General features: G+C 38.3%; 1 protein-coding gene across 3 annotated transcripts; it reads left to right on the top strand.

Moving 5' to 3' along the window:
• Positions 1–352: 352 nt before the first annotated feature.
• LOC105936238 (basic leucine zipper and W2 domain-containing protein 1-A) lies at positions 353–15,968 on the top strand. Of its 3 annotated transcripts, XM_012876955.3 has the most exons (12): positions 353–484; positions 991–1,064; positions 4,582–4,758; positions 7,851–7,945; positions 8,024–8,089; positions 8,232–8,367; positions 11,794–11,903; positions 12,110–12,280; positions 12,603–12,749; positions 14,629–14,767; positions 15,055–15,177; positions 15,282–15,968. In XM_012876955.3, exons 2-12 carry the CDS (start codon positions 1,001–1,003, stop codon positions 15,311–15,313), a joined length of 1,260 nt encoding a protein of 419 aa, XP_012732409.1. In that variant the 5' UTR covers positions 353–484; positions 991–1,000; the 3' UTR covers positions 15,314–15,968. The 3 variants fall into 3 exon arrangements, with proteins under 3 accessions (XP_012732409.1, XP_021179450.1, XP_035995459.1); XM_021323775.2 differs by lacking the exon at positions 991–1,064 and having other exon boundaries at positions 374–484; XM_036139566.1 differs by lacking the exons at positions 353–484; positions 991–1,064; positions 4,582–4,758; positions 7,851–7,945 and having other exon boundaries at positions 8,040–8,089; positions 8,190–8,367.
• The last annotated feature ends 3,192 nt before the right edge of the window (positions 15,969–19,160 follow it).

The raw sequence follows: 19,160 nt of genomic DNA, 5'->3' as shown, positions 1-19,160 counted from the left end.
GGTGAGTATCAACGCAGCATTAAAGTTTTCCTTTGAACCCACACGGGCCGATTCATTGTCCTCCCGGTAGCACAATATCCCCCTCCTGCGTCTTAATTCCACATCGCAACGACTTGCTGATGAACTGTTTAATGACGCTGATACGCAGGACTCACACGCATGTGTTGCAGTGTTAGACTGCCTGTATGTGACACGTTTCTTCTATGGTGCATTTATGTTTACGTTACGTAATTCGCACACATTTAAATCCATCTCGTAGAGAGACAAATCTGAGCACGCAGCTTTAATATCAGAAAACTTTTCCTAAATCCTCGCGTGGTCTTGTTTGCTCTGTGTTGGGACAGGACTAGGGAGGGATGTTAGTGGGGATGCGCATGCGCGCTGACGTCTACCGTTTCCGCCTTCCTGTACCTGACTGAGCTAGAGTCCAGATGTACCACAACCTTTGCGAATGATAGTTTTTGATCCAAAAGGAAAAAAATCGGTGAGCTTTCGCCCCGCCGTTTAACTTAATCTGATCTAAATTAATCTGAATTGTCAACATACGGCACGAAAATCAACGTTAGCTAAAGGTTCGGTTAAGTTTAGCTAGCTGCCTTATATTCTTCTACTTCTGTGAGCTTTAAACGTCAATTTATCGGTTCTTGCTTTGCTGTTGCTTTGTGTAGAAGCTTTCTTCAACCTTATTTTATTGATTTTGAGCTAGATATCTGTGCTGAAATATTCCCTCTTTTAATCGTCGGAGATGCTTGTCTTATCTTATTAGCATTTTGTTAGTATAACAGAAAACAGGGATGACACTATTATAGCTTATATGTTGCGCATGGTTGTCGAGGTTTACAAATGCACCTTCGCGTTGTAAATCAACAGACTTGACAGCGACTGCTGCCTCGGTTAAATCACCTTATTGCTCTTTCGCAACAATGTAAACATGCGTTTCTTGTTGCGTCTAGACTCTAGTCTTTCCTGACGCCTTGTTGTTTTTTACAGAGTGTCTTTTATGAGTAATCAAAGGCAACAGAAGCCTACGCTAACAGGCCATCGTTTCAAAACTCGAAAAAGAGGTAAAAGCATTACACTAAACACCACCACAGCTTATGTTTATTTTTTGTTATAGGGTTAAATAAAATAAATGCATGCTATTTCATGAATGCTATTGCTGCCAGTCTTATTCTGCTGCCTTTAAATATTGTAATATTTAAAGGTAGGGTTCCTTCATATGTCTTTGACTGTGGAACTATCGTTCTCCAATCCTGCATTAGTATGGGGGGAAAATGGACACTGGAGAAAAATAGGCAAAGATAAAGATGAATAATGTTGTTTTTCTGCATTGATTTTTATTTAACTTAGATGACTTCCTTTATCTTTAATTATTCACAATACCTTGGTTTTTGTCCAACTCCTTGGTCGTTTGAGTTTTTGAGTCACGGAAGGAGATCCCACAAGTAAAGTCAAGTTCATGGAAAAGTGTAATGTGGGTCATTTCTTTTTTATCTTTTTTTATTTTTGGTATGTCGACCCTCTCAGATCATGGCTAATCTGTTTGTTAGTGAAGATCAAGTGCTCTAAGTGTTTCCTAGTTGGGACTCTGGGAGACGGCCTTTTCAGCTGCAGCTCCTAAACTCTGGAACGGTTGTCCTCTTCCTGTGAATTAAGGATTTTTGGCTTTTAACTCCAATAGGCCAGCCTTTGCATGTTTGCCGTTTATCGTTTGCTGTTTTTATTGTGCTGGTATTGCTTACTGCTGTTATGGTTAGGGCTCTTATATATTGTATTTCTGTTCACCTGTGCAGCACTTTAAGTACCTAATTTTATTTTACAGCACTTCATAAATAAAATATTTATTTGGTTTTTGATTTACTCTAAAAACAAAAATATACTTTTCAAACAACAACGGCATTGTCATTTTCCAAGCTTTCGAATCAGAAGCTGCCTCGCAGCGCGCTTTTGGAATAAGCAGATGATAAAGCCCACCAAGCCTGAATGTGCATCATATTGGGAAAACTGATAGAAATGTTTTAGTTTGGAGAAGTTTGGAATTTCATAATAGAAAACTAGCTTGAACCACGTAAATATATTGGGACTAGTGTTTTGTTTGGATTTTTACTCGTGATGTTATTGTTGTTTATGAATAGTTGCTTGTAGACAGATGATTTATGTAATTTACTTAAATATAGTGTTGTTTCTATTGAAATATGATAGGTGCACCTTATTTGTCAGTTAGTTTTTACCCTATTTATTCATTCTAACTCATAGAATGTGTATTTTCCTTAACTGAGCGACTGCAACTACATAACAATGTTCTAATTCTGACTATTCTTGCTGTTATTTTTAAATTTCATTTGCACAGAGAGGGTCATGGTACATATTCCAGACTGGTTTACTTGTGACCTAAGTATGTCTGATCTTGACTGTCCTTCAGCTTGTGTTATAGCTAAGGTGTTTTGGCTTATAGTCACAGCATAATGTAGAAAAGAACCTGATCAGTGCCTAATTGACTAAATATAAATAGTTGGCTAATGACTGGTATCACTGGAAAGGTCTAAAAAAAGACTTCTTCAGCAGCATCTTTCAGATTTGCACTGGGCTTTCTTTAAGTCTGGTGAGACATCATTCCCAGATTCAAGTTCCAACCTGAAAGGAAGTGGGAGCTTAGCATTATTCATGAGCTATCAACCAGGCTGGCTCTTAATCAGCTCTTTCAATTCAATTAAATGTTATTTATACATTATGGGGATGAATAATGCTAACCATAACCACATGAGAATCCATCTAGTCCCGCTCCCGCCTCAACCGGTCAAGACTGACCCGAAACGGGTCGATTGATCGCATTGCAGTATTATGATATAAGGCGGGACATATAGCTGTGACAAAAGCAACAGCTGCCGAGACCCCAGCCGAACCAAAATAATCAAAGCAGCGCCGAAGGATGCACACGAAGCTGCTGCTATCACATCTGTTTTTGTCAGAATCCACGATGGTCGCAAAGTGTCACTATCCAATTAAGCACGCGTTGACTACTTGTAGTTTCTCATGGCGCCTGCTACTTATGACATTTTTATTTGATACCATGACTGGCTGAAAGCAGTACTTTATTAACGTCTCCAAACATTTAAAATTATTTACAGTCCTCAAATTCCATTCACTTAAGAGTACTATGTCTTTTCTGAGCTTGGTAAAACTACATCCTCTTTTTTGCTCCTTAGGTATGAACATTTTTTACACTAAAATTTAAAGCTTTTGTCTCAGTTTGCGATTGTAAATTTGTTATGATGAATTTAGTTTTATGAAAACTTCTACAACTTTAGTCCTAAAGTATCTTATTGAACATGTGGGATTTAGGACTCCTAATCTGATCAGAATAACTGGTCTGTGTAATTTATCAGAGTCACATAACGCGCTTACCTTATGATTAACTGAGAGTAGACGATAGGAAATGACTTCAAATCATTGGTTTGACATAGCTGGTAGAAAACGCCCCCAAGACAGGTAATTGACGCTTGGTTTATAAAAAATACCCAGTGGAAGATGTCTTCTTTTCATGCTGTAAAAGCCTGCTGCAAAAAGGATCAAAGCAGCACAAGTACAAAGTGGTGATGGTGTGAAATGACCCGCACCCAACCAGAAATAGTCTTGCTTAGGTTAGCATTGTTTGGGTTAAAGTGGCTAAGCATATTGGAGATAAAATGCCATGTTGAAAAAACCAAGTCAGCATGTAAATGACTTGTGTCCATGGAAAGTGCCGAAAAAACAAACAAACACTTTAAAGCAGACTTGCCTCATTTACACTACAAAAAAATAAATAAAAGCTTTTAAAGCAATTCAAATTGCAACGTTGCCATTTTTAGCTCACAATAAACTTATTGCTCACATGTGACAAATTGTTAGAAAGTTTCAGGATTCAAACATTTTTAAGTTCTTTTTTTCGTACTCTTATTGAAAACGTTGTCAAAAAGCATATATGTTTTGTTGTGATAGCATGTAAAAGGCATTTATTCCTAGTTTTGTATATACAGTTCCCTAATTCTAACCAGCCAAGACATGCTTTCTGAGCCAGAATTAATACCGTATGAGACTTCAGAATGCTGCACCACTTTGGTGACATTATTATTATTATTATTATTATTATTATTATTATTATTATTATTATTATTATTATTATTATTATTTACTAAGTCATCTTCCCAATCTTTCATTAAATCTTGTGAGTCAGATCAGGTGTATTGATGGGATTCATATAATCAGTAACTTCCTGAAAATGCTGCATTCAAACAAAATAGTAAAATTAACTCCCTGAAAAGGGCAAAAAAACAAACAGTTACTTTGGGAACAGAGCACTCAGATACGAGGTATGCTAAATAATAAGTGTCATATAACTGCTTAATGTTACATACTGAATGAAATTGGTCCCTTTTGGGTTTCATAAATATAATAAACACGATTGGTTCAGTTTAAAGAATAATCTTTTAAGGGCTAACAGAGGATATTTGTATAATTTACCTATTCTCTAAATCATAAGTGGTTGGCTGGATGTAATTCCAGAAAATGTCTGTATTTTTTATTAATTTTTTTCTTCTACAGATGAAAAAGAGAGGTTTGACCCATCCCAGTTTCAGGAAAGCATTGTGCAAGGTCTAGATCAAAGTGGCCCTGATCTGGAAGCTGTTGCCAGGTTCCTCGATGCCTCTGGTGCCAAGCTCGACTACAGACGCTATGCTGAGACTCTGTTCGACATCCTGGTGGCAGGAGGAATGCTGGGTGAGAGGCCTTACAAAAATCTTTTTTAAAAGACAAAGCTTGATACATTGTCAGGTCCTCAGCAGGGCATCGGTCTCGGTACCAAATGACGGCGGGGTCTTAGACCAAAGGGCGCCGACACTGGTGCTCCTCCGTCATAAACTGTGTCTGAGGAGGTGCTGCGATAGTGGGGTTCTCTGAAATGTCTCCACCACCAGATCTACAAGAAGCAGTGTGAGAATCCAGCTGCCTGCATATTTCATCCTACTGGTTCAAACATGTTTCAAGCACATCGAAAATTGAGAAGTGTTGATCCGTTGTTTTATTACACTTGGCGTATGTTCATTTATTCATTTGCATTCTTATTTATTCCATTCACATGATGAAATTTGGGATTTGTGGTGTTTTTACTCACTGATTAAAAAATACCAGAAGCAGGGCAGCAGACCTTTCTTATGGAAGGAGTTTATTGCTAGACCTTCAATTCTTATAATGAAAGAGCAAAACAATTCTGCATCTAAAGCTGGCATGTTATAGACAGCTTTTTAGGATTGGTATAAAATGATGTTGTTACAACATCCACTGCCTGCTCCTCCATAATGTGAAATATATAGGAATTGGACCAGTGGTGGTTGGTGGTGATTAACATGTATTTTTTTTTTAAACTCTGCATGAGCATAAAACCAGACACGGTCACTTGCCTGCTGCTGGGCTTGCAGGTCTTGCCGATTCGGTTCAAGTTCCTTTATCTGTTTGTTTTTTTTATTTAATTAATTTATTCATTGTAAGTAAAATCCTCTGGAATAATTATTTTGTAAATAAATAGCCCCTATTTTTTTTAACTGCCCCTATTTTCTCCTGTCCTGTCATTGTTGGACCCCTCCGTTTGCCTCCGCCTGCACATCTAAGCTGCCAGAGGCGGAAATTTGATTGACGGGTCTGATGAATTAATCTGGTTGGATGAAGAATGACACAAAGAAAGCTGAAAGCTGATTGGCTATGGACACAGAGAACTGTGCTCCAGTCCTTAAGTTACCAATTAAGTGACAAGCATAAAATCACATGGAAGCCATACGTTTAAAATGTGTACGTACACATTCATCTGGGCGGTGTCTTACATCGAAACATTAAAAGTAAGAGGCCTTCAAAAAAAAAAAAAAAAAATGGAATAGGAATGCAGACGTATTTTATGAGAGAAATCTTTTTGATAATTACTTTTTATTTCGTAATTCTAATTAACTTTGTCTACAATTTTTTTCCTACCCTAGTGCCCTCTACTGACAAGCCACCACTACAAGCAAGCTATGGCAAAGATATAATTTAGATTGAGATTTTTCAATATTTTTTTTAAATATACTGGACTGTATTTATGTAGCACTTTTTTAGTCATATTGTCCATTTAGTGCTTCATATTAGAGCCACATTCACCCGGCACACATTCATACGCGATACACAGATCAGTAGGCAGCTTGTGGCCAGGGGCACATCAACGTGTGACAGCTGGAATCAAACCCGCAACCTTCCAATTGCAAGACAACTATTTTACTCACTCAGCTGCAGTCACATACCATTTACCCCCTTGATAACAGTTTATTTATGCTTTTTACAATCACGTCATGATTGTGACTTTATCACCATTTCCCCACATAAAAGCATAACGCTTACAGAAAACCCCACAAATGACCATTTAGAACAAAAACACTTTTTTCTAAATGGATTTTAAATAGTTTGCAACAATTTTACCAACTTGTGGGAAGCACAAATGACATTCATAAACATGTTGGCATTCTTAAGACTTGAAGTCCTCCTCAATCTATTTAGTTTGTAATGCACATTTATTTTAAGGTAAAAACTAAACAATGACAATAATCATGTTAAGTTCTTTCTTGCTACATAAAATACATTTTTTAACATTGATAATTGTCTGCAACCACAGGAGCCAGTCCAGACTATTCTGAAAACTGCAAATGTTCTGCTATAAATTAACTCTTTTTAGCATTAGCCACTTGGTTTCTCTTGTAGTTTCCCTCTGCGTGTGCCGACAACACAACATCTTCAAAAAGCCTTCCTTGGATAGTTGTAAAGTCCACTAAAGCACAGCTTCATTTAACGATCGGTACTCTGTGATGGTTGAAACATCCCTTCTTTGCTTTCACTGCCTTCACTTCATCTCTGCTGTATAAAAAGTAGTTCATGAAGTTGAAGGAAGAGGAGGAAAACAAAATGGATGCTCCTGAGCTACAGTATCCAACTGAAATACATAGAATTACAGACAACCTCATGATCTCTCTGCTTTAGCAGATCGCAAACACGTTCTAATGCTTAGCAAGCTACTATTTCCATGTTTTTCCACCTTTTTAAACCTGTACATTTAACATTGTTTAGTTTGAAAACAAGGAATCCAGCATGTGGCTGAAACAGTAACCATAATGAATTTTGCTATAATATGCTGAAGATGAGAAACACCAACTTCAGCTGGGAATGATATATTTACACTACAAAAACGGAACTAAAATAAGTAAATTTTTCTTAAAATTAGTGTATATGTCCTTGATTTGAGCAGGTAAATGAGATGATCTGCCAATGAAATAAGATAATTAGATATACTGCACTTGAAATAAAATGATGGAGATAAGTTGTTCCTATTTTAGGTGAAAAAATCTTATTCCAGTGGCAGATGATCTTATTTGGCTGCCCAAATCAAGGACAAATACACTCACTTCAAGAAAAATGTACTTATTTTAAGTTGAATATCTGAGTGAGTTATCAAGTTAACTTACTTTTAGTTATTGGTGCGTGTTAAATTTAAATAATAGTGATCTTCAGAATGCCTTTCTTTATTTTATCTGTCCGTTTTTTCCCACACTTTACCAGCGATAGGTCGATATTAGTTAATGATTTGCGTCATCCATTATTGTGGGTGTCGCCGCTGATTGAATGATGCCTGGATAATAGAAGATGTGAGACGGAATAAGCAATATGTTAAGCTTTTTTTTAATTTAATGAATAAAGGAACTCTTTAAATGTTTTATAAGATCAATGAGGTATCAGACGGAAGTTGAGCAAAACTTTTAATTGGGAGATGAATGAAACTGAAAAGTTTTTGCTTTCAGCCCCAGGGGGAACTCTGTCAGAAGATGTGATCTGCACAGAATACTGTGTCTTCAAGGCACAAGAGGACATGGAGACCATGCAGGCGTACGCACAGGTGAGTAATCCAATATTTGCACGCACAAAAAAAAAAAAATTAATTCTACAAACATTCACACATGTTTTGTTATTATAGGTCTTTAACAAGCTCATCCGGCGTTACAAATACTTGGAAAAAGGATTTGAAGAGGAAATCAAAAAGGTGCGTTATATACGTTCCAGGAATCTGTTTTTAGCTTCACCGTCATTTCATTTCATGGCTAAGTTCAATAGCATCATTGATTATTTTTGTTTTGTTTCAGTTCGTTCAACAGAATTAAACATGTGTGCTCACTGTCTGGCAGCTGCTGCTGTTTCTCAAGGGCTTCACAGAGTCTGAACGCAACAAGCTGGCCATGCTCACGGGGATTCTGCTGGCCAACGGCAATCTCTCTGCATCCATCCTCGGCAGCCTCTTCAACGAAAACCTGGTCAAAGAAGGTGACCGGTTTCATTTTTCACCCGGTGCTTATCGTTTGCTTCCTGTGGGCACAAATTAGAGTTGACGAGCTGTTAAGCTCGAAAAATTCATCTTTGCTAAGGCGTTTGTGCTTGTAAATCAAGATTTATCACCATGTGAAATAAGTGGAGAACTGGAAAGTCTGTGCTTGTGCAGAGGAGGACGTGTGCATGATTAAAGATAAGCGTTAGATCAGTGACTTTCTGTAAGTACATATAGAAATTAATTTGTTACAGTGTCAGATTCAGCGCTTGGATATCCCCTAATGATTTAAATCTTGAACGTACCTTTGATATTTTTAAACCGATTGGAAAGTGGAAGCCAAATGGTAAATGTAACTGTCCAGTCACAGATTAGATGGTTATGTTGCAGATAATCTGAAATTAACTAGATTTCAAAGAAGATTGATGACGTGAGCACTCCTGCAGCTCACATAGTTTGTCATTTTTAAAACAAAATGTAACTATTTAATGTGTATTTAGTGTGTGTAAAGCATTTAGGTCCGTCAGTTCGAGTTTATTTATGTAGCACCAAGTCGCTAGAAAAGTGATCTGAGCTGGGTTTAAGGCAACAAATCCGTTTGCCCTCTGATTTGACAGTTTTTGGATCAAGATGTCGGGTTTAGAGAGCGTACAAAATGTATACACTCATGTTTGCCGTCACACACTGTGTGAAAACTTTCAGCACTGCTTTATTCGGTTGTCTGCCTTGTATTTGGGAACAGATGTTCACCAAGCAGTCACATTTTCTTTGTTATGGTTGAACGTCACATATTTGTTTCTACAAGTATATCTGTTTTTTTTTTTTTCCCCTCTTGCTTGCAGAGTTTCTTTTCCACACAGGCACATACTTGAATTTCTCAGGCAGATTTATTTCATAGTAACAAAGCTTGATTTACCAGTTTAACGTGTAGGATCACGTCTTGGCAATTTTTTTGATCAGTTCTCTGCTGGTCAAATGCTATATATATATATTTTAATAAATCAGATGAAGGTTAGGGACATATATGTGTTCGATTCAAAACTACTAGCTCTACCAAGTCATCTGAACAGATTTCGTATTTATTTTTGTTTAGACCTTAGAAAAAGAAACCGGAGTCATCTGATCTGACCTCAAAGAAAAGTGTAACTCTGTGTTGATGGAAAAGCCTGATCCTAAAACCATTTTAAAATGTCATGTGTCATAGTAATTACTGTGGATGAAAAGATCAACAGCCAAGCCAGTTGAAGTCTTTTGCAATGAACATTTTATGTTACCTGTTTAGTTATTGTCCTATATTACTGTAATGTGGTGGCAGTTTGTATTTCTCTTATTACTTCCTTAATATAACTAATCAGTGGGCCAACTTTGCTGTGTTTGTTTTTCAGTTTTACGTTTTTTTAAACACTTTTTTCCTTGCACCTTCAGAGCGAAGGTGATACGTCTTTCAATCAAACATTTTGTGGGTATCATGGAAAGCTGTTGCTTCTGGCAGGCTGAAAACCAGGTACCAAAAACGCACATGGGCACGTGGCTGGGAGACATCAGGCTGTCGCAGGGCCACTGAGCAAATGGACAGCTGATGAAAATGTAAAATTGAAGATGTATTAATATGAAAAATTAAACGATCATTGATTTTTATGGCCAATTTCAGATCACAGATTTTCAGTAGCACAGAGCTGCCAATATGGATTTGTGTAAATTTAAATTTCTCTTTAGGAACAATAAACGATAAAACTATATTTTTTTCTATTTTCTTGATTAATAGAAAATTTTATATATAATGTATTTTTTTATTCCTTCAAAAATGGGTGATAGTTACAGAGCAGTCTCTGCTGTTCTATTACCCGTTATTGGCATTTTTTATTTGCCAAAATAAACCCAACTACAAAGAATTACAGAATATCTCCTTTGCTCTTTCATAGAAAGAACATACCTCCCAAACTTTTAGGCACACCTTAAAACGTTGAAACGTGCCACGTTACAAGATATATATATATATATATATATATATATATATATATATATATATATATATATATATATATAGATATATATAGATAGATAGATAGATAGATATATATATAGATATATAGATATATAGATATAAATAAAGAAAAAGTCAACATCCATTCAAATAACCAATATTTTTATTAGTATGTGTGTGTAAAACACAATTTTGTTAGACTGTTAAATAGTTGATCCATTTATTGTAACTATACAGGAGTACTAAGAAGCCGTCCTGCTGGGAGCCTTCGTTAATTATTAATATTAGCATCAGAGGCATCACACAGAGTGAGAGAGAGAGAGAAAGGTAGACGAGTCGTTACTAAACGCTGCTGTTAAAGAGGATTTCTCTTTGTTTTACAGAATATCAAAAACGATTACAGCGTTAACAATTTCAAGCTGTCTTTAGCATCTTACGTCAGCGGTTTGCATGATGAGTGTAGTTAGCATTGTTAGCTTCAGTCTGTGGCGTTAGTAGACCTTTACCCCTTCACCCTAGCAGGGGAGATGTTTAGAAGGCCTCAGAAATGTCCAAATCCAGATTGCTCAATGTCAGAAGGACTTGGACTCTAAAATACTACAACTGAGCAACATAACAGTAAAATGTTCAGCTTCCTGAAATCTGCCTTGTTTTGGCAGTCTGATTCTGATTAATCAGCCAAAACACCCTTCTTTCTAGAAGCTTCATATGGCTTTGGTGACTTCTTTAACTTCTTGGTAAACATTTCAGTATTTCTGAAAAAGGCTAATTTAAAGCTTTCAACTGTTGTAATTGCGACTGGTAAGATATGGTGGGTAGAAAAAAAAAAAACTATTGCATTTTTGTTCTTCTTACTGGCCGATCACTGATTAGGCATTAAACTGGACATTCCCAGGTGATTTTCCAGTGTGTTGCTATTGAGTTAAAATAGCTTCCCCTTTAGTGCAGCAATAAATGTCCACATTTGTTCAAATACTCAGAAGAAAAGCATAAATTTCTTTATGACTATAGAACTAATCACTTTGTAAAGGACCATAGATCAGATGTTTACAGGCTCAGATTGGCGAGAATAAAACAAACAAAATAAACTTATCTTTGGTGTGTGTGTGTATAGGTATTTATTACATGCTTTGATTATTAATTGCTTGCACAGATGGCGACACCCATTTCCAGTCACTTTCTTTCTTGAGACTTTAATCTTGAAATGGTTGGACTGAATTACTGTCTGCTTTACGTTTTCATAAATATAAAGTTATTGAAATGCTGTTTGTCGAAATCACATATATAGATGTAGCCCTACCATATCCACCTCCATCTGCTGGATGGTCTTATTCCAATTAAAAGCTGCACACTTATGTTTACCGATGTATTACCGAGGCCTAACTTCATCCTGGTAGATCTGCTCGCAGCAGCTGACTCACATTATCATTCATTTGCTCAGGTGTTTCCGCCTGCTTCGCCGTTAAACTCTTTAAATCCTGGCTTTCGGAGAAGGACATAAACTCAGTCGCTGGCAGTCTTCGGAAAGTTGGCATGGACAACAGGCTTCTGGTGAGAATGACACATTTAATACAAAAGTATTATCACCGCATTTGGTCCTGAAAGTGTGCGCGCATTGTGATTCTGATTTCTCCAGTAAAATCTCCACCGTTTATTGGTTTAAAAGTTAACTATTGTGACGTTCCGCGGTCAACCCGTAGTTAGGGAACAAAGGCTGGCCGGAGAAAAGTCCTCACTGAACATTTGACTCCTTTCAGGAACTGTTTCCAGCTAACAAGCGCAGCAGTGAGCACTTCTCCAAGTACTTCAATGATGCAGGGCTTAAGGAGCTTTCAGACTTCGCCAAAAACCAGCAGTCCATAGGCGCACGCAAGGAGCTACAGAAAGAGATTGAAGATCAGATGTCACGAGGGGACGCCCTCAAGGATGTAAGTCCACTTAGATTTTCCGTTTTTTTTTTTTTTTTTGACACTGAGCTCTTTTTATGTAGCACACCGCTGAGAGTAGCTCTGGAGATTGCTTTCTTCTTCTTCGCCCCTGCCTTCTTTTGTCTTGAGGAGTGGCTGCGAAATGGATGCAGCGAATCAATGAAAAGTTTCTGCAATCCACTCAGCCCCCCACAATATTAACATCTCTCGCACGCTTCTGCGTGGATTCTAATGCCTGGCACATCTGGAGGATCTGATTAGCAGCAAGATTCTGCACACGCCGCCTTTGGTTTGTCTGCATTGTCGTTAATCTGTTCTGCAGATTATCGCGTACACCCAAGAGGAAATGAAGAAGAGCGGCATCTCGGAGCAGACAATGGTCGGACTGATTTGGTCCAGCGTGATGAGCTCCGTGGAGTGGAACAAGAAGGAGGAGCTGGTCGCAGAACAAGCCATTAAACACTTGAAGGTGACACCTCTGCTAAGTATTTGTTGTAGTCTGTTTTCTCTCTTATGCCTGTGGAAGTAGAGAAAAGTAGAAATGTGAAGAAACGTTGCTACGTAAAGTGAAAGATGACTGTAATTTTATAACTTAGAAGAGAGCTTTTACATATAGTCACTTGCAAAAGTAACCACACTCCTTACAATTTTTTTTGTTGTGCATTAAAACTGTAAATTTGAATATGATTTCCAGGGATTATACCTAATAAGCATCCCTGATTACTAATACCACTACACGATGAGATACCCCCCCCAGAAGTCTCATCATTTGTAAATTAACACTACTGTAAATTGGTGTCAGTATAAATCCAGCTGTTCTGTAAAGACCTCAGGGGTTTGCTGAAGACCTTTAACGAGCAAACAGCAAAATTAAGACTGAAAAGCACACCAGACATCTCATGGATAAAGAGGCGGAGAAGTTTAAAGCGAATAATATGTTAGAAAAACGTACCCTAAAATGAGTTAATCTCATTGACCAGAGAGAAAAATGGAAGCACAAGCGTAAAGCTACTGAGACATGGCCGTCCACTTGAACGCAAAGCCAGGGCAAGCAAAGTTCATGGTGACTGGATGAGCTGCAGAGATCCACAGCTTAGTTTGGAGAATCCAGATAGGACAGCAATCACAGGTGGACTAAATGGAGTTGGTATTTATGGAAGAGTGGGCAAAAAGAAAGCCGTAAGCGCTCCCGTTTGCTGTTTGCCAAAGGCTATTTAGGAGACAGAAAAAAATGTGGAAGAAGACGTTCTTGTAAAAGAAGAACAAGTCGAACGTATTTGGCCTACATACTAAATGCTACGCATGGAAGGGAAACTCACTGAATATCACCCCCCCCACACTGCAAAAACAGACCTTAAAATAAGTAAAATGTTCCTAAAGTTTGGGTTTTTGTCCTTGATTTGAGCAGGTAAATGATATTATCTGCCAATGGAATGAGTATTTTGACCCCTAAAATAAGATAATTAGACATCCTGCACTTGAAATAAGACGATGGAGATGAGTTGTTCCTATTTTAAGTGCAAAAATCTTATTCCATTGGCAGATCATCTTATTTACCTGCTCAAATCAAGGACAGATACACTAATTTTAAGAAAATTGTACTTATTTTTAGTTCAGTTTTTGCAGTGCATGGTGACAGCCGGAGGCAGTATTATGCTGTAGGGAGGCTATTCTTTTGCAGACATGGACAGGAAGCCAAATACAAGGTAGCCCTGAAAGAAAACCTGTTGGAGGCTGTCAATGGCGGGAGACTGGAGTGGAAGTTCACCTTCCAGCAGGACGCGACTAAAAATACAGCCACAGCTTCAACAAAACGGTTATGATCGAATGAAAGACCAGACCTAAATCCATATTTAAGATCTTAGGCAAATCTCAAATATTGAGTTTCCTGCCGATCTAAATTAGCTTGAGCTTTTTTCTACAAAGAATGAAGAAAAATGTCAGACTCCAGCTGATAGAAATACCCCCAAAAGACTGTAATTTCAGCAAAAGGTCTTTCTGTCAAGTGTGGACACACGCCACACCTTTTTAAGGTTTTTATTTATTTGATGATATAATAAAAAAAACATTATACATCAGTTTCCTATAGGTACACTATTATACACTAGTAGTGCTTGTAGTTATAAAGGAGCAAATTTGGAGAAAGTTTGATGGATGTGGATACATTCGCAAGTTGCTGTATTTTGTTTTGGGGAAAAAATCCTCAAACAAAAGAGAATTTTTTTTTTTTTTTTTAGAAATCAGAACAGCCATCCCAAATCCACCACCTGTTTATCAACACCATCAGCTTTTCAAACCACATTACTTATTACATTTCTGTTAAATCTCTGAATGTCTCCTGTTCTCAGCAATACAGCCCGCTGTTGGAGGCTTTTACCTCCCAGGGATCCTCTGAACTCACACTTCTGCTAAAGATCCAGGAATACTGCTATGACAACATCCACTTCATGAAGGCCTTCCAGAAAATCGTAGTTCTGCTCTACAAAGGTGAGTTAATTACGCCCAGAAGGCTCCCGTTTCCATGTTTGCCTTTTTGGAAGGAAAACAAGAGGTTGTTTCGTGGCGCAAAGCAATGAAGGCACGTGTGGATGACGCCAGATGGCAAGAGATTTTAGCCAGGAAGTTTGACTTGATTGATGTCATCACCCAGCCCTGGTGAAGATTTTTTATTTTTTTTTCCTCCCCCCCCCCCTCGAGCGCCTGGGGATGCATCTGTGCTCCTGGCATCAGGTTAACTAGATGTTCTCTCTTTCTGTTTTTATTTACATCTCAAGCGGATGTCTTGAGCGAAGAGGCAGTTCTGAAGTGGTACACCAAACTCCATTTGCCCAAAGGGAAGAGCGTCTTCCTGGACCAGATGAAAACTTTTGTTGAATGGCTCAAGAACGCGGAGGAAGGTACGCCGCTCACTCGCTTCTAGTTAAGCTGCTGAATCCTAATTTAGATTATTCTTCAGTCCGCTTCGATCGAGAGCGCTAACCGTCCTTTTAATCGTTTTCAGAGTCCGAGTCTGAGGAAGAAGAGGCGGACTGAGGACGTCGAATGACAAATTCAGTGCATCGTTTCAATTTAACTTTACATGAGATGCTGTTTTTCATAGAACCCCCCTTATGTTTTTTTTTTTCTTCCTTTTTTATTCTCTACCTCTGCATATCTTGTTCAACTGTCATAGAAGGGCTTTAATATTCTTTGGACTTGCTTCCTCTATAAATCAATACTTGTACTTCTCTTTATATTTCCTAAGGAACCGTTTTCAGTGCCAGACTGAGCTGAATGGATAGAAACTACTCTCTTCAGACAATATCTTTTGTTTTGTTTTGAAAGGCAGTTTCCTTCTAAATTAGACAGTTTGACGAGAGATTTCACAGCTGCTGTATTTAGTCCTGGAGCTCTTATTTGCCAGAGATCCATCTGTGTAGCCACGATATGCTGGTCGTGTAAAAGACAAACTGTTTTCTGACCTCATTTTCGATCTCCGATGTGACAACCTTGAATTTACTGCCGGTTTTTAGATCCAGCCTCCGTTATTGGCGATGGAGCTGTGCCATTTTACACAATCATGTTTATGGTGGTAATGTTGCCCCACTGAATGTTTTATTTTTATTTTATTTTTTTTGAAAATCTTATGGGAGTTTTATAGGGTTTTCTCTTCTATCAGAAATTAAACAAAATAAATGAATAAATCATCGAGACTGCAGTGCCTTGCACACTGATTCGGAAACCTTGAATTGTTAAATTTTTTTAATTTAAAACCACAAACGTCAATTTTTTTTATATATAATTACAGCTTCGAGTCTTATCGAGTATCTCGCTAGAAGCTTTGTACGTCTAAAGTCTGAAAAAAAATTAACCTTCCTTTCAGTCTGTTGCTGCCTCCAAAAGGGTTACTTCCATAGTTGACCTGTACTAAGCTCAGTTCACTTTCCTCACAGCACGTTGCTGCCACCGCTGTTTCCAATATTTGGCAATACAGCGTTCAGGGTTAAAGTTTGTGCTGCATGTAGGCCAAAAACGTTCCGATTTAGTCTCATTTGACCATAATTTGTACTTTCACATGTTTGCCATGTCCCCTGCACCTTGCAGATCTCTGCAGCTCCTCCATAGTCACCATAGTTTACATGGTTCTGGGCTGATCACAGTGATTCAGCAGATGGTCATTTGGACACATTGTGTTGATTCACATTTTGTATTTATTACTTTTTTTTTTCTTTTTTCTTTTTTTACAGATTATTTATAAAATGACAGGCACTTGCTTGATATTTCCCATCTTATGCGTTTTTTATTTCCCTGTATTTTTCGTGGTTGCTTATCCGATTTAATGTTAGGTGAATGGCCATTTATTCATACATTTCTTGTTGCGACTTGGGTCTCCCAACGCTGCTAAACATCGACAACCCCACATTATGATGCTAACCGCTTTTTTTATTTCAGCGAGGACGGTGTGTTTAAATTTCTGCTCACAATTTTCTGGTACATTACATTACTACATTATTTTCGGTTGTAACCTGACAAAGTATGAAGATAAAAAAAAACCTTGCAGGGGCGTGAATATTTTTGTCAATAAATTATTAGCAGATACTCACTTAAAAAAGCTCCATGTGCAGAAATTCAAGCAATGCGTCTTTGATTGTTCATCTTAACCTCGGTTCCCCTTAAAATGTTTCCACTGGTTGATTTCTTCTCAAATAGCATCCAGTCAGAGAAAGCAGCCTGAGATTCATTACCTGGGGTCCAAACAGCAATCTCAGTTTCTTCACTCTTACCCCACTTTAAATTGTAATTATGGTGCAGTCAAGAGGGCAAAAATGAGAGCGAGATGATTTAAAATGCTATCGGCCCCGGAGGTCAATGAAGACGCATTCACAAGGTTTAAAGTGTAGTCACCTGTCCAGTTTTCTCTTTTATATACATGTAAATGTATATTAAAAGGATCATACCACACAGCCAAGCATTATCAGCTGATAATCAGTTATACTCGGCACCAACAGATGGCAGTAAACCATTAAGAGATTTTTTCCTCCCCCTGTTAAAGGATGGCAGAGTTTTAGAGTCGAGCTCAAGCAACAACAACAAACAAAAAAATGCCATTTAGAAGAAGGCCGACTAAAGTATTAGACAGAACTACAAAGTACGCAACACGAGTATCTTCTCTTCCTCTCTGTCTCAGGAGGATTTGCTTTCCTTTTGGTTTTATTTAGTCGCTGTACAGAACATGTAACAATCTGGGAGAATGACACGCCGGCTGGGGGGAAACATGACTGCTTTTGAGATTTCTGTGAGAGGCATATTCAAGTTCATGCAGGAAGGATTTCCTCCTCCCCATTTCCATCACTACACCCCCCCCACCACCTCAACACAACCCTGCACCGCTCTAACATCTTAATGGGGACGGCTCTCTGTGTGCTCTCTGCCTGCTCAGTCGCACACCAAGGACTCCTCCCCGCACTATGAGGAATGCGCTGCTATAATGAGGTGTCCAAGCACTGTCCTGACATATCTGCTTGTTCTGCTTATTTGCCATTTTCACCAATTACATCTGGATGGATACGCATTCATATATTCCAGGGTGTAACCTTCAGTAGCTCTATCTTCATATTGAAGTGCACAAATTGGTGAGGATGACGTGCAAGATGTTTCCCCTCCGTACCCTGATATTACTCTGACGCCCCTTTTATGATATCAAGGAGCTAATGCTAAAATATTTTAGAACTAATGAATATATATGTGCTTTTTTTCCCCCCTTCTTCTTATTGACATTAAAACTGGTCAATGATGATTAGATGAACCTTTGCAGCGTCTGGTCTAAGTGAGCAGGGCGGCAAAAATGTGCCAGGCGATGCCAGGGGAGTTGTGGAGAGCAATTATTCTGAATTTCACACTGCGGCTTTGGTCAGTAAACATGACTCCGACTGCAATGCAGACCTCATCTGAATAATGCTGTCAGAAAACAGGGAGAGAGAGGCTGAGTTGTTTGAATGTGAGGGGGGGGGAAGACTTGAGATAATTAGTCAGTTTTGAACAAATAATAAATAAATTTTTAAAAAGCTGCCCTACCCTCACTCCCACCCAATCGTGCGCCGACGTGCCAAGCACAAAAGGAGCTCTGTTTTTGTTACGGGCAAGTTTCAAGTGAGTGCAGTTTGCTTTGCATTCTAAGCAGTGTCGCGTGGCAGCCACAATGGTTTTTGCTGTTCTGCTGTTTTTGTTTTTATAGAAGAATGAGGCAAACACGGGGTTTATCAGCCAGGTGAAATATGGAAATGAGCCTCAACATGTTTGCTCGCTAAATACTGCCGGTTTGTCCCCGACATCAGTCGTTGCAGAATATCCTCCAGCAGAGCAGCATTCCCGCCCGGCTGCAGTCACGGACAGCTGAGCACCTCTGTGACTGCAAACAGCTGTTAAGCACATAAAAACCTAGAGTACCAAAAAGGCTGTTATTGATGCTGCGGGGTGAATACCAACATCTACACCTGTTTGGTCTTCTAGAGGCAGGCTGCACAAACAAAGCTGGTAACAATTATTAGACTTGGGGTAGTGTGGGTTGGTAATTTATTGTTTATTGCAGTAGTATAATCTCAAACTAAAAAAATAATAATTAAAGAAAATCAGACATAGAGTACATTCATTGGGTTATGCAGGGAAACAAAGGTGTTTTTAATGAACAAGTGGACAATAAAGTTGACAGTGACAATATTTACCATTTAAAATCAATATACCTGAAGAAGTATTTTCATTAAATACCTTACTTTTTTCCAATTATCAGAGCTTCTACTGGGTAATCCATGGTCATTTTGATTGTTTGGGTGGAGAAATGAAGTGAAACAGCACACGGCTAGATTGAACAAGAACCCATATTCATCTTTCTACCACGCGAGGT

This window comes from Fundulus heteroclitus, chromosome 7 (assembly GCF_011125445.2).
Source record: "Fundulus heteroclitus isolate FHET01 chromosome 7, MU-UCD_Fhet_4.1, whole genome shotgun sequence".
In the NCBI taxonomy this organism is placed as follows: domain Eukaryota; kingdom Metazoa; phylum Chordata; class Actinopteri; order Cyprinodontiformes; family Fundulidae; genus Fundulus; species Fundulus heteroclitus.
Note: the sequence above shows the minus strand (reverse complement) of the source record. Positions and strands in the feature narration are given on the sequence as shown.

Coding starts and splice junctions, on each gene's coding strand:
- LOC105936238 (XM_012876955.3), top strand. CDS start 1,001: ATGAGTAATCAAAGGCAACAGAAGCCTACGCTAACAGGCCATCGTTTC. Junction 1,065..4,581: donor TTTCAAAACTCGAAAAAGAG/GTAAAAGCATTA, acceptor TTTCTTCTACAG/ATGAAAAAGAGAGGTTTGAC. Junction 15,178..15,281: donor GCTCAAGAACGCGGAGGAAG/GTACGCCGCTCA, acceptor AATCGTTTTCAG/AGTCCGAGTCTGAGGAAGAA.